This window comes from Myzus persicae, unplaced genomic scaffold (assembly GCF_001856785.1).
Source record: "Myzus persicae strain clone G006 unplaced genomic scaffold, MPER_G0061.0, whole genome shotgun sequence".
In the NCBI taxonomy this organism is placed as follows: domain Eukaryota; kingdom Metazoa; phylum Arthropoda; class Insecta; order Hemiptera; family Aphididae; genus Myzus; species Myzus persicae.
This window is the reverse complement of record NW_019101020.1, coordinates 2120-17636: the sequence shown is the minus strand read 5'-3', so window position 1 is coordinate 17636 and position 15517 is coordinate 2120. Positions and strand designations below refer to the sequence as shown.

General features: G+C 28.2%; 1 protein-coding gene across 1 annotated transcript; it reads left to right on the top strand.

Moving 5' to 3' along the window:
- Nucleotides 1–901: 901 nt before the first annotated feature.
- LOC111027296 (lachesin-like) lies at nucleotides 902–8063 on the top strand. The gene is made up of 6 exons (XM_022305621.1): nucleotides 902–965; nucleotides 3293–3534; nucleotides 3621–3877; nucleotides 4424–4687; nucleotides 4769–4908; nucleotides 7932–8063. The coding sequence occupies exons 1-6, from the start codon at nucleotides 902–904 to the stop codon at nucleotides 7967–7969; spliced, it is 1005 nt and encodes a 334-aa protein (XP_022161313.1). The 3' UTR covers nucleotides 7970–8063.
- Nucleotides 8064–15517: the final 7454 nt, after the last annotated feature.

Genomic DNA, 15517 nt, shown 5'->3' with positions numbered 1-15517 from the left:
TGCTCTACTCTCCACCAGTTGAGAGCACTCTACTCTCCTACATCCCCTCTTAAGCATACTATATAATATTAATCGTTATCAGCATATTTTTCTTTCATTTTAGAGAAATTATTTAAATCAAAATGTTCCTTTGTCAATCGTGGACACACTTTAGTTAAAGAGTTACATTCAATAATATTTCAAATGTATTGCATTCGTAGAAAAAAATAAATACACACAAATTGTACAAATCTAGTAAAAAGAATAACTAGTTTTTTCTAAGTACAGAATGCATGTATTATGAAACTATATATCATATTTTTATATTTTTTTTCAAAAGCCCGGGAAAAATATTTATGATACTCTATAGTTCACAAAATGCACACTAGGAGCGCCATCCATTAGTTCTGAAATAGCTGCTGATATGGCGATTCAGTTTGCCAGGCACCACGATTAAAGATATACATATATATTAAAGTATATCTTTAATCGTGCCAGGCACCAAAAAATCAGTTATCTCTACTCGTCGTCCAACCAGTATTATCTTAAATCATGCTTATGAGTTATCATTGATATTATACGAATAGATTACGTCGTTGATAGATGGCAGCACTAGTATATAAGAGTTTCCGTCCGATCGATAAGAGCACGGGTGCAAATAATATGTTAATCACCTCGATACATCACCAGTATAACCTGGTTATTTCGTGTTTGGTTCGACTGTCTATTCTCTTTGACTCAACTCATCCGACGACATATTTGCTTGCCTTCACCCTAATAACTCAAACGGCATCAATGATTACGCAAACAATAATTGTTATTCTACTTTGTGTTTTTTTGCGGCGTATTAACAGTTATTAATTTCTAAATTTCTCTTTCGCGGAAGACGTTTTATTAGACGACTAAATCAGCGATTGTCGATATGGCTGGCAGAAATTCCGAAATGAAAATTTATGGAGTACTCTTCTTCCTATGCATACAACTCGGTAAGTAAATGTTACATCACACTAATGGAGGTGGTGACATCATAGTTAGATCGGCTGATGGTCTGAGCCTATATCCGTTGTCAAACTGATCTCACGACCAACTCCCGTCCAGCGGTATTTTTAAGTGAAGAAGTGAAGGGCTCTATCCCCCCCATGTTATTATTTTTTTATCTACTCGTACTACTTAGTAGATCACTATCCATTTTGCAATGTTCAATGCTACTATCATAGGTATGTGTAGAAGTCTGTGGTTAATAAAAACATTAAACATTATATTATGTACAGATCATTGACAAAACGTATCAAATGTAATACTTATCTCTGACCTACTCTTAACAATAAACTTTTGGATAAACACTAGTATCAGTTTTTGGGCTTCTTCGTATTTTTAGCACTTGCGGTTTAAATATTTTATAGGCACCTATCTACATTATTTAACAGTTTTGATAAGTACTGATTAAGATACATACCTATACTTATATTTTAGTTTGTGGTTTATAAGATATTAACAGTTTTGGACTTAAGTTTTGAAACCTTATAGGCCACTCCCAAACAAAACTCCTATACTTAGTTTAAGCTAAGAAACATAGTCAGCGGTTGACTTGTGCTCAAGGGCATTGCAATATTACACGGCAGATGTACCGTTAGTTGACTCAGTGAGGGGCGACAAACGAATGTTCCTTGACTGCTGATTAACGAAAACTTATCTCCGCCAACTATGTTTCTCAACTTGAACAAAGTATGTAACTTCTATTTGGACTTTTTATAGTTATTTTAGTATTAGTACATTATTTCATTACAAATTGTATATTACTAAATATCCCTACTATAATACTATACCTACCATACTAAAGAGTAAGAATAGAAACTTGTTTTTAGTAAATAATTCACAAAAACTTTTGCAATAGTTATTGTTAAAGTTGGGTTGTTGATGACCTAAAAGACACCTAAACAACACTGACAAAAATGCCCTAAGAATAATATTCCCTACAAATTCCAAAAAATTAATTTAAAAATGACCAACCACTTAAATAAATGAAAAAATTGTATTTAAAAATAATTATTTTTATTAGAGAGATGTGTGTGATAATAGGTATCAGAGTAATTTAAAATATCTATGAGTTTAATTACAACAAAAACCCTACAATAATAATAATAACAATAAATGTAAATACTATTTTCTAAGTTTTGTTCAATATTCTTTACTGTGCTCTTGAATGGTAGAACAGATTCATTACACAGGATATATCTACATATTCTTCTTTATTCATTAATTTAAACTTAAGGGCTGAGCTCTATATTATAACAAGGTTGGTTCCTACACAAGTTTGATTATTGAATGATACATAATAATCAATTTGACAATAATAATAATTATTTTTTCTTAGTATAAAAATATATATACCTATTAGTAATTTACAACCTAAACAAAAATATTAAACTTAAATTTTAAGAGTGAGATTCATATTAAATGATAATTATAATAATAATGATAAACATTATCAACAAATTTAAGGGCGGTTGTCAATTTGTATGAATGTATTTCATATTTAATTATTAATTTAAATAATGATATTTCTCATACAAATGTATCAGCTATTAAATAACATATACCTAAAATTTGAATGTCCCAAAATAAAGCTAACTACAACTTTGTATCATTTGAACATTTTATATTTAAATTATGCTTATTATACTACCTATTAATATATTGCATATTAATTATTATGTCAATAATATTAATACATTTATTTTTATTAAACTGTATTTTTTTTCTGAATTTCTTGTTGATTCATTATCAATTATTTCCAAAAGTATGAAATTAGATCAATTATTATGTTGAAAGCATAAACACCACCTCTGTATAAGAAAAAAATACACAATAAATTTTAATAAACTGTGTTTATAACAAATACATTTATTTTTCATTGTTTTTATATTTAAAACAATATATTATATAGATTACAATACAATTTACAGGGTAATTTTTAAGCATGCTCATCCTATTTTTATGTTTAAATTAAGCATATATTCAAATTTTGATTTTTAGAATTTTTAAATATACTTGAAACTCATATTTTTTAATACTTGAGATTTTTTTGTAACATCTCTTCCACCCTTAAATATTCCACATATTTATAATACTTATAACTTACTCTTAAATGATATCAACAAACAAAACTCCTTAAGAGAACAAGTATAATATTCTTACCTTTAAATTGTATAATTTGTAAATTTACTGTAATATTAAAATTGACAACTCAAAATAGATTTAATTTTATCATTGCATTATCTAATTATTAATACAAATTAAATTTTAATTTTAGCTTATTCTCAAAGATCACCTATGATATCACATATTACACAAAAACTTGTAAAAGAAATTGGTGATACGGCAGAAATGGCATGTACAACATTATATGCCCAGGATTTCAATGTTTTGTGGGTTAAGGCTGACAATGAAAAACTAACTGAACCTATTATATTCTCATCTGGAGGTTCACTTATTGTCAGTGATCCAAGATTATCATTGAGACGAGACATGGACTACAATCGATACATATTACGGGTATCTAGTGATATCATGAAAATAGCTTCCAAGCTCTGCATGCTTATTAAATAACAATCAAATATGGAAATAATATATGTTTTCAGATTAATGATATTCAAGAAACTGATGCTAGTCTCTATCGCTGTGATGTGGTGCTTGAAATAAATAAAAAAATATCAGCTTCTGTCGAGTTAGTGGTACGTAGACGTCCATTTATTTCTGACAACTCGACCAGATCATTAGTTGTAAAAGAAGGTCAACTAGTGGAACTTGAATGTTATGCTGGTGGATTTCCTAGTCCAAGAATTTCTTGGAGGCGAGCAAACAATGCAATTTTACCTATTGGTGGATCAATGTACAGGTACAAAACATAATAGAAATATAAAGTGGGTAAGATGGTATTGCTTTGTTGTACATAAGATATTGTGTGGGTTACTGTAGTAGATGTGTTAAATTAGAATTCAGTGATATAAATATTGTATACAAAAATCGACTCTGAGCTAAGAAGGGTCTGTCAGCCTTCATAAGTATATTTCATAAGATATTACTATTAAAGTAATTTATTTTACTATTAAACATTGATTGGAATTAATTGATTTTGAGGAGAAATACCTGTTTTTTTAAAAAAATTTTCCTCTTGAGATTTCGAAAACTTCTATGAATATTTTACTTTCGATCCCCCATAAAGATTCACTTTCCAACATTAAAAAATGCTGAAGTAGAAAATGTAACCATTTTTAGTGCTTTAAAAGGTGATAACAGACAGAAAAAACACATTATTTTAAAATCAATACATACATTGGTCCGCTTAGAATCTATACTAAATACATTAACAAATTAAAAGTTAATTCATACATAGTTAAAATGCTAAAACTGATATAATCAAAGCATACATTTGATGTTCTAGAGGTAACGTTTTGAAGATTCCTGCTATAACAAAAGGAGATCGTGGAACCTATTATTGTGTAGCTGAAAATGGTGTTGGAAAAGGTGCCAGACGTAATATTGCCATTGATGTAGAATTTGCTCCAGTTATTACTGTTCCTGAAACTAGTTTGGGACAAGCTTTACGTTATGACATAGATATTGTGTGTCATGTTGAGGCGTATCCTCCACCAGCTATCATTTGGTTAAATAATGGAGTAGAACTATCCAATAATCAACATTACAGGTATACTACATTTTTGGCACTCATAAAAATCTATGCAGTTATAATAAAATTTAATGTGGTTTTACTTTGACAATATTTTAGTATATCACATTTTGCAACCACAGATCAATTAACAGACACTACATTACAAATTATCACAGTTGAAAACCGTCAATATGGTGATTATATTTGCAAAGCATCAAATATATTAGGAACTGCTGAAGTAACAGTTACTCTTTATGGTAAATATTGCTTGGATTAATATATACATAATATCTTATGCATTTCAGTTAAATTGGCTTCTTGTATAGGCAATATTGGATAATATTAAGTATAATTTTAAATTTGTGGTGATAAGTTTCTTAAGTTTCCTGTATTTGTTGAAATTCTTCCATTTTTTATGTATCAGTATAACAATTATTAAAATTCAACATTGGAAATAGCTTAGGGGTTTAAATAAATCAAAATTCAACACAAACTTATTTACTTATAAGTTTGTGCCTATCTCTCAAAATGTATGTGTGTCTTATGTTTTTTTATTAATATTACCTACCCAATATTTGTATTATAAGATGAAATCAAACTTCTATACAACAAAATAAATATAAATAACAATATGTATAAATTATATTTATTATTGTAATTAATTAACTAATCCCATTAAGCTCAGCTTGTGAGGGAGTTAATTAATTTGAGAACTTTAAATCTAATCTGAGATCAATATAATATTTTAATATGCATACACATTATAATATATAATATATAAAATATTTTTTTTTCAAATAACTTAAAACGATTCTGTTATTGTATCCATGGTTATTTTTCAAATAAACATTATTGGAAATTATTTGTTTATGTGTAGCCATTGACATTGAATTATATACCTTAAGAGAAACAGTTGTATCAATATTCAAAGACAGTTGAAAACACGGTTGAAAGTGACCTGCGGGTTTGTTTAAAACTTTAAACTTTGAACTGTTAATATGGTATGTCCCTGTACTTCCTCCCTCATAAATACATTAAAAATAGTTTGAATTAAATAATAAGAATTTGAATAATTATTAATTCTGAATTTTATTTAAAACTATGTACCGTGTTAGATGCAAATGCACCAATAACATTTTCAATATCAATTTGAATATTTTTCTATGTACAAAATTTCCGAGTTGTTGAATTGGTCTTAAAACATACAAATACATACCCATGTCTTCATTTTATGCATAGCTAAAAAACTTCTCTCACGTGTGGCTGATATAATAGGTAAAGACATGACTACTTGAAGAAGTTTGTATAAGCTAGAGAATACACTTTTTGTTAATACATTTTTCATGGTTTCATATTCCTCAGTTCTTAATTAAAATAAACTGTTCTGGGCCATTATCGTCTCCTTTTAAACATTAAGTTTTGATGAATTCTATAAACCCTAAATTGTTGCATTGACCATGCCGATATCATGCATTGAATAGAACATTAATTGAACATACAACTCAGTATAAATTTAACTTTATTTAATAGTTTTAAACTATTAAAATTTTTTATGTATATAAGCTTATAAAAATACTTTATAATAAATAATACTATAATTCTAATATTATGTAAGTAATAACTAATAAGTATAGTTTAATATAAATTACAATATTTATTATTTACTAGTTCTATATGAATACTTTTACTATTGTTAAAAGTTATTGTTATACATGAACATTATATATATTATACAGAGTGTTTCTTTTTAAAGGCAACACTAAATAATTCTGTCTAGTGACTTCAGATTGATATGCGATTTTCGGGAGGAGGTAGAGAATACATCAATACACATTTCTTAATGATTTTTACATTTTCAGATCTTTCCGTGTGCATATGCGCTATACAACTTGCATTTTTTTAAATGACAACAGGTGTTTTAAATACCAAATTCTGATTGACCAAATTTTTTAAGTCAATTTAATCCTTTTCACCATAGCTCTAAAATCAAAATTGACTAAACGACAACAAGTTTCGATTAAAATTATTTAATTTTTCAACAATCGTACTAAAATTTTATGAATTATTATGAAATTTCAAGTATTTTTTTGTAGGCTTGCAGACATAATTAAATCATTTAAATTTAATTTTGAGGAATTAATTAACATCAATTAGACGTCAATGTTAAATTTACTAAGAAAAGATTTATTAGATAGTTATTAGACATTTTTTATCCAAATAAAAAATAGAAATTATTAAAACTAAAAAATTGTGTTAACTAGTTTAATCTTTTCTTAATAAATTAAACATTTACGTCTAATTGATGTTAATTAATTCCTCAAAATTAAATTTAAATGATTTAATAATGTCTGAAATAATGATATAATAATATCCTACGGATACAAAAAAAATGCTTGAAATTTTGTAATAATTCATAAAATTCTAGTATGATTGTTGAATAATTCAATAATTTAAAGTGAAACTTTAACTCGTTGTCATTTAATCAATTTTTATTTTGGAGCTATGGTGAAAAGGACCAAATTGACTTTAAAAAATTCGGTCTATCATAATTTGGTACTTAAAACACCTGTTGCCGTTTATAAAAATGCAAGTTGTACTGCGCAAAATCATCAAGAAATGTGTATTTATGTATTCCCTACCTCCAGCCAAAAACCGCATATCAATCTAATGTCCCTAGACAGAATTATTTAGGGTTACCTTTAAAAAAAAACGCACTGTATATTGGAAAATGCAAATTACAATATTATACGCTATAGCTTTAAAGGTAATTATTATTAAATATCTATTTAACTAATTTCTACTATGATTGATCATTATTATACATATTATTAGTGTATTACATAGGTATGTAACAACTAATAAATAAAAATCACAATTTTAATTTATTATAAAACATTAAAATTAAACTATTATAGTTTAAACTTTACTTGTGTAGACGATACTCTTTAAATTGTTACCAATAATTTATAAAGTTCAGGCTTAGATGCTTTTTGAGAGATTCACCATTGTAATATGTTTGTCTTATAATGTAGACTTGGAGTTGAACCAAATGACTAATAAATTAGAATTTCTGCACATCTTAAATTTCCCACAGCTAACTTGAGGTCTAGGTCCTTCACCAGGAGTTTGTGATTTGGTTTTAATTAATTTTTCTTAGTTAATTGCTAACAAATAGTTATCGCTTAAAAGTTTAACACAATTGAATTATTAGTTATTAATTAATCAATTATTTAATTTTAGATGTATTAACTATGTACTTATTTATTTGTTTATTTTACAGAAACACTAATACCAGAATTGCCCCCTGCTCTTGACTAAATATCACCATGCTCTATCACTCAAGCTAGCTGCTGATATTTGTATTTTGTTCTAGATACAGCTTACCGTTATTTTATTCACCCAAATTTTTTAATTATTTTACCGTCTAAGAACAATTAATTAATGAATAAGAACCTATATAATAATTTTTTTAAATAATTTTTTTATAAATACTTTGTATAACTTCATTAATAAATTATTTATGTATTCCAAACTTATTTTATGCCTACTTTTATTTGTACATTAAGTAAATTATCTTATTTGATGTAAAAAAAGATCTATAGCTCAAACATTAAAACTACCTTGTGAAAATTAAATATTTGTTGGACATTCTAGTACCTAATAAGTACCTATATTCTGTAACAGTTTACAGTGGAACCTTGCTATCTGGAACTTATGTTTAAAAGTAGTTTCAAATTTATTTCAAAACTCTAAGTTTCTGTACCTGTCACATTTATTTTTAAGTCCCGATCTTTTAACCATATGACTCACGTGTATTTTAGCATATCAAATTTTTCTATTTTCTGTCAAAATTATTGGGTACCTACCCCTTATTATGATTCACTTACTCGTATGTTCTTAATAGTGTGATTAATGTACTAGGAAATAATGATGTAATTAAGTACAGGAAACTTAGACATTACAATCTAACAAAATAAATACATTTATTTTGTTTTCATTTTATAATGTAACAGGATCATTTAAAAATCATAACCATAAGAAGCTTATACCTATGTTTATGTTAGTTCTAAAATTATTATTTATGCTGATTATACCGTAATTGAGTTATCTGACAAAAGCGTTGATTCATTATTCTGCAATGTTATTTAGCATTATTAAAAAACGACTTCCAACTCTTTAAAAATGATAAAGACTGGTTTGACAACGTCTTATTAAAATTAAATCTCAATAGCACATTGTACAAAACTCAAGTAATAAAATATGTGTTTACTCAACAAGTGTAATGGAAACACATCTATAAACTTATCCCATACAACTAAACCAATAAACTACAAAAGTATGCAAAAATATAGTGAATAATTAGCAAGTAATAGTAAGTAGGTTTTTAGAATTTGCAAAACAATATTTCTTTTTAATTATATTCCAATATTTTAAAAATTAATGGTTTATAGAGATGAACTAGCTCTGCAGGTGTCGATAGGAGACACCTCCTGTGTTATCTTAAAGTGGGTACCGATTTTGGAGACAGTCATTAAAATTCTATGTCACATCAGTAGATGAAAATCAATTAACTTTCAAGGTCATGCACATCCAAAAAATAGTTTAATTGTTTCAAGTATTTTTATGAATCTCTATTAAGGTGTCACCGCATAAAAAAATTGAGATACAATGATCTAACGTTTTATAAAAGAAGGTCAATAATAAAAAAAAAATCGATATTTGTGTGTAGATACTTTATGTAATTTGTACAATATATAACACATATCGTATTATTTCAAGTTCAGGTAGTATGCTACTATCTGATAAGACCTACTAGAGCTGTACATTTTCAAAAATTATGACAATTTTTTTTACTTGGATTTTATAATAATTTATTTTTTTAAATTATACAGGCCATTTGTTAACTATTCATTTACCCACAAAACACTTACTGACTTACTTATAAAATAAAAATGTTAACCGTTTAATATATTTTATTACTTAAAAATGTAGACGTTTTTATATTAGGTATATAAAAATAAATTTTTACAGCAGTGGATACTCGGAGTATAATATTATTTCCTTCTATCATAGAACGCCAACGCATCTGGTATATTGTACATGTTCAGCCTGCTGAACCACCATAACGCTACAATGTATTTTTCTCTCCTTGTGTGTATAAAGGAATGTAACGGAAAAATCCGTATGTTAGCATCGTCGGGATACACCACCATAAAATGTTTAACAATAACGCATTGGATGTTCTCAATGGGCGTAAATTGGATAGTTAAAATTGGTGAAAACGACGAGTGTGGCGGTTTGTCTTCTATTCGGTTGTTTCATTCGATGTTATATGAACAGCAACGACGTTGTATAGGAACGTTGCAGTGACGATGTAAGATAACGACGGAGCTAAATTACAAAACGAATGTAATAGGATGATAAACGGCTACCGCGATGCTCGATATAGCCGCCGTCACAGTCACTGGCAAGTGGCAACCGATGCCGCCGCCGCAAAGATCGAAGAACCGTAGCGACTTGCGAGTGCGACCTGGCACATACGCCGAACGAGTCTCTTTCGCCGTTGCAAAAATCGAAGAACATTCTAAGGTCTATTCGGCAGTGCTTTGATTTTGATACCTACACCTATAAAAGGGTGTTTATTTGACCTATATTTCCAATTTCAATATCGAAACAGGTTTGTATTTGGGAAGTAGAAAATATCTAATTAATATTTCACACTTTCTTTGTTTAATAATATTGTGTTCAGTGTGTAAAACCGTGTGTAAGTACTCAGCATAGCACCACCTACCTAGTACAGAATTGAACAGAATTTTTATTTAAATAGGTGCAAAATCACTCACCTGGTCAGTTGTCTTCTTCCTTGAATTGCACAGCTTCCTTGATCTTCTACCGTGGACTTTTACCGGTGTTAAAAATGGATCAAGGTTCGAAGAACTGAAAGGATGTAAAACAAATGCAGTTCCAGGGAAAGTAAATAAGCTATAATGTAATTTATTATAATGAGTGGATAATATTGTAGAGATGATTTGAAATAAATTTAAAACTACTTTTAAACATATGTTTTAATATGTTTAACGTTGTCTATATTTTTGTTTTTAAATTAAAACTATAATACCTAACCAAAAAAGTTTTAAAAAAATTTTTAAAATTAAATTAAATTTTTTTATTATTATTATTTTAGGTGTCTATATTTTTGTTATTAAATTAAAACTATAATACCTAACCAAAAAAGTTTTAAAAAAATTTTTAAAATTAAATTAAATTTTTTTATTATTATTATTTTAGGTATCATATTGTGACAGTAATAGAAGTAACAAACATTAAGTAAAAAATTACACGATTAATACAGTAACCGACATTCAGAAATGTTGAATAATACTGAAAAATTATATTTTATAAACTTTGTTTTTAAAATTTTGAATTGGGATGGTCATTGAACTTTTTGAAATATAAACTAGGTCACTAATTTGCATGACTTTTTTACGAGTTATTTATAAGAAACCATGCTGGGGTAAGATTAGGTTAGGTTATAATAAAATGTTCAAGTAGTATAAAATCATAAAACTAAATATATAGATTTATCTTTCAGTTTTAGAATTTACGTGGTACAAATAATGTTTATTCAAACACAATGTAAAAAAGTTTAACAACAAAAATTTAAAATATCTACAAATAACAAATTATGTTATATTTAATTAAATATACCTCTTTTTCTAATTGTATTTCTCACTTTTTAGGTATCTTATTGTGATAGCTACAAATTTTCAATAGAACATGATAATATGTATAAACATGTAGAGTTATTTAGGATTTTGTCATGGGAGGGGATATGATCTTATTGTGCTAGCATCATGTGTCTTACATAACTTTATAAAAATACACGGTGGTAAAACTTCGTATAGTCGGAACGTTACTGAAGGTACACCTTTAAATGAAACTACGCTAAATACTATACAATTTCAAGGCGGAAATGCGAGTCAAGAAGCATTTCATGTGAGGGAGCTTTTTACAGATTTTTTCAATTCACCTAGTGGAACAGTTTCGTGGAAAAATGAGTACATTTAATTTTAATTTTTTTCTTAAATATAAATAAAGACGGGTAGTTATTATTATTAATTATTATGTATACATTTAATATAGGTAACTAACTAAGCAGATACCTCCTAAGTATATTATTCTATTATATATTAAAAATCTATAGACTTAGAAAAACTACAGTTTGTTATTAATAATAAAATAAGGAAAACAATTTAATATTTTGTTTTAAAATTTAAAAATGTCATTTTATAATAATATACTTTATTTAAGCACAGTATTGGTATTAAGTTATATGAAATAAATAGGTACTTAATTATTACTATATAGGACATAGGTATAGTATATTATGTATGCATTATAAGTGTTTATATAATTTTTTTTTTAAATATACCTGATTGGTTTAATTCTTCGCCTATAATTTTCCAAGTACGATCTTTCCTAGTGCTATCGCTATATTTTTTATCACTAAGATCGTAGAGCCCAGAGTGTGCTCGCACACATTCAATTAATTTTTCAGCGTTCATTTTAAAGTTTATGACTATAGTGAAAAACTGACAACTGATAATAATACTGAAGTACTGCACTTGGTAACTGAACTGTAGTATAGTAACTGAACTAATAAGTAATATTTATAGCAAAATGCGAAAACAAAATGTGATTCTATCCATATCCGGCCCGGCCACACATTCCCACTACAACGATTCAAAGAAAAACTCGGACGGGGTGAAAGAATCGTCGCGAAGAATATTTTTAGCGCCCGTCCACGGCCCGTTTCCCCGTTCTGACGTCGCTCCGGACTAATATGAACGTTTATATTTAAAAATACAGGAACAATATTTTTTCCAGGCACGGACGGATTCCGGTCCGTCTCAGTTCCATCGTAGTGTGAATAGACCTTTAGAGTTTAGATTGAAAAAAAAAACACTCAACTTAAGTCTTGGGGGGGATCAAACCCAATGATCCCCCCCCCGTAAATACGCCACTGATGAGTAGATAGGAAATATTATAAAGATCCAAGTTTTCATAGTTTTCTTTAAAACAAGGTTTTAGCAGTTAAAAATTCTGATGATAAAAGACATTTATCAATTTTGAAATACTTGTAATGTTCAACAAATTGTTTTAAGTGAATTGTATCTGGATTAGAAAATTCAGAACTAGAACCATTAAAAACATCTGCCACCATTAATATATTGCATACATCATTTGAAAATCTTGTATTTAATTCAACTGTAAATCTGAAAATTAATTAATTAAGATATTATTTGTTTTGTTTTTAAAAAGAAATGATTATCTAAACATATTTTAACTAACCTGTCAATTGCTTCAAATAAATATTCGTTTTTAAGTCTTGTAAAGGAGTAAATTTTGAAATGTTTTTGCCCACAGTTGATGAAATGAAATAATCTTTAAGATTCTTGTGAAGAACTTGATTCCTCTTCAGGATTTTTTTAATGTCTTCTTCTATATGATTTTCTTTAGCTTTAGCTACAATTTTTTTTCAAGTTTTTCCCAAATTCCATTTGAATGCATATTCAACAAATTTTGTTTGGTTATATTTATTAGGTTAATGGTAGAAGGAAGTAAAAGTTCACTATTTTGTAATTCATTTGATACACAGTGAACTATTTCTTGAATAGATTCTATAAAAATTAGGATTGATATAAATCTCTGAGATGATATTTCTTCCTATTGCCAAGACTCTAGATTTATCATCACCATTTGATGATAGTACATTGAGAACTTCACGAATTTCCTTAAAGCGAATATTGATTTTCCTTAATGATTTGTACTAATAGGCCCACCGAGTTTCTACTAACCTTTCTATATGAATTATTTCTAGGTTTTTTTGTTTTTGTACTTCAAGCGATTTTGACTATTCATAATAAACTTGTAAATACCTTGTACCGTTTGGAAAAATTCACTTACAGCAGAAACACTAATTAATGTATGCACTAAACAGAGATTTAAACGATGCGCATAACAATGAATATATATTGCTTGTGGAACAATTGATTGTATTCTTGTTTGAACACCAGTGAAGCAACCACTCATGACACTGGCACCATCATAGCACTGAGCTACACATTTATTAATATCCAATTTATTTTCACTTACAATTTTTATTATTTCATCAGACATCAGATAAACTTTGGGCAGTTGATTTTGTCATATGAAAACATTCTAGTGCGTGATCATAAACATCAAAATTTTTATCAACAAACCGTAATACAAAACTTAATTGTTCTTTTTTGGAAGCATCTTTTGTTTCGTCAACGAGAATAGCAAAAGCTCCCAATAATGACATTTTCTTTAGTACATTTATTAAATCATTCTGGTAACTGGGACTTGTGTAATTTCCATATCTTGAACGTAGGCGAACTAGAAGTTTATCATCAGCAAATGTTTCTAATAATTCTAGGTAATTACCACTGTTATTTGAACTAACCATCTCATTGTGACCACGAAAAGCTAACCTTTGTTTAGCTAGAAATAGTGCAGATTTTAACAAAAAATGAACATGGAATCGATTCTCATAAATATCCTGTTGTCTGGCTTTATTCAGACTACAAGCAATTGATTGTTGTACTTTTGTTGAATATTACGATAATCGACCCAACGAGTCATACTTAATAAATGTATCTTATTTCTACAATGGATATTTAAAGTTTGTTTTGGTTCTTTCCAGCATTTTAACCGTAATTAACAAATGGTGTTTTCTCTATAATGGTTCCTGGGTTGTTCATAAGATATGAGAAATGACGACAAGCAAAACAATAAATTAAATCCTCAGTGATAGAATACTCAATCCAATTATATGTATACCACACAGCAGAAAACCTCCTACCATTAGTTGATGGGAAGACATTGAGTACTGGTTGCATCTCACTATCATTCTTAGAAGTTGATATATCAATTGAACTTTTGTTCACACAGTTTAAATTAATTGGAAAATTATCTGAGTCACCTTTAGATACTTAGCAAAAAGAACATAGTTAGCATATTTATTTTAGTACCCAATACCTAATAAGATACTTATTTACACAAAAATATAAAACGACAATATAAATTATAATATTACAAACATAATTAAATATTTTATAGGAGATATCTTACTTTGCGTTCGAAGTTCAGTCGGGCAGCAGCAAAGGGATTGTTGGCTACACCAAGACTAATGTCTTTCACTTTTACTTGACTACAGCCATAAATGTCATAATATAAAATATCAAGTAAAATAATGATAATCCGTTGAGTAATTTCGAATAGTTATAGAAATACTAAATACCACTCGGGAGCCGAGATCAACGATTAAGACGATTAACCAAAATGGAAAATATGAGACATAATTATTTACATCATAATAATATGTATGTTATATTTAGCGAATAGGTCTTATCTGATATTCTTATGTGGGTACCTATTGAAATGGTTCGCATATTTGATTATTTTGATTTGGCTATTCTAAAAATATAATAATTCTTATTTGTCAGTAAAGTTGTACACCGTAGTACCAGTACACACGAATGTCCGTACGTCTTGTAGGTACTTAGCAGTGTGCCAGTCTAAAATCTAAATTTATGACAGCCAAGTACCAACGGGTGAAACACGATTGCGGACGCTTTACCTTTTTTGCAACACGATTGCGGACGATCATTATAGAACAAAAGGTCTTATGTTGCATCCGAAAAATGACACGACTGCGGTCGAAATTTAATGAAACGTTGCCAAGTTGTGCGACGCGGTCTACCAAGCCCAAATATTATCAATTTTATAAAAGTTCTTAATAACACAGTTAAAAATTGAAAATCAAAAAAAGTAAAAAACAAG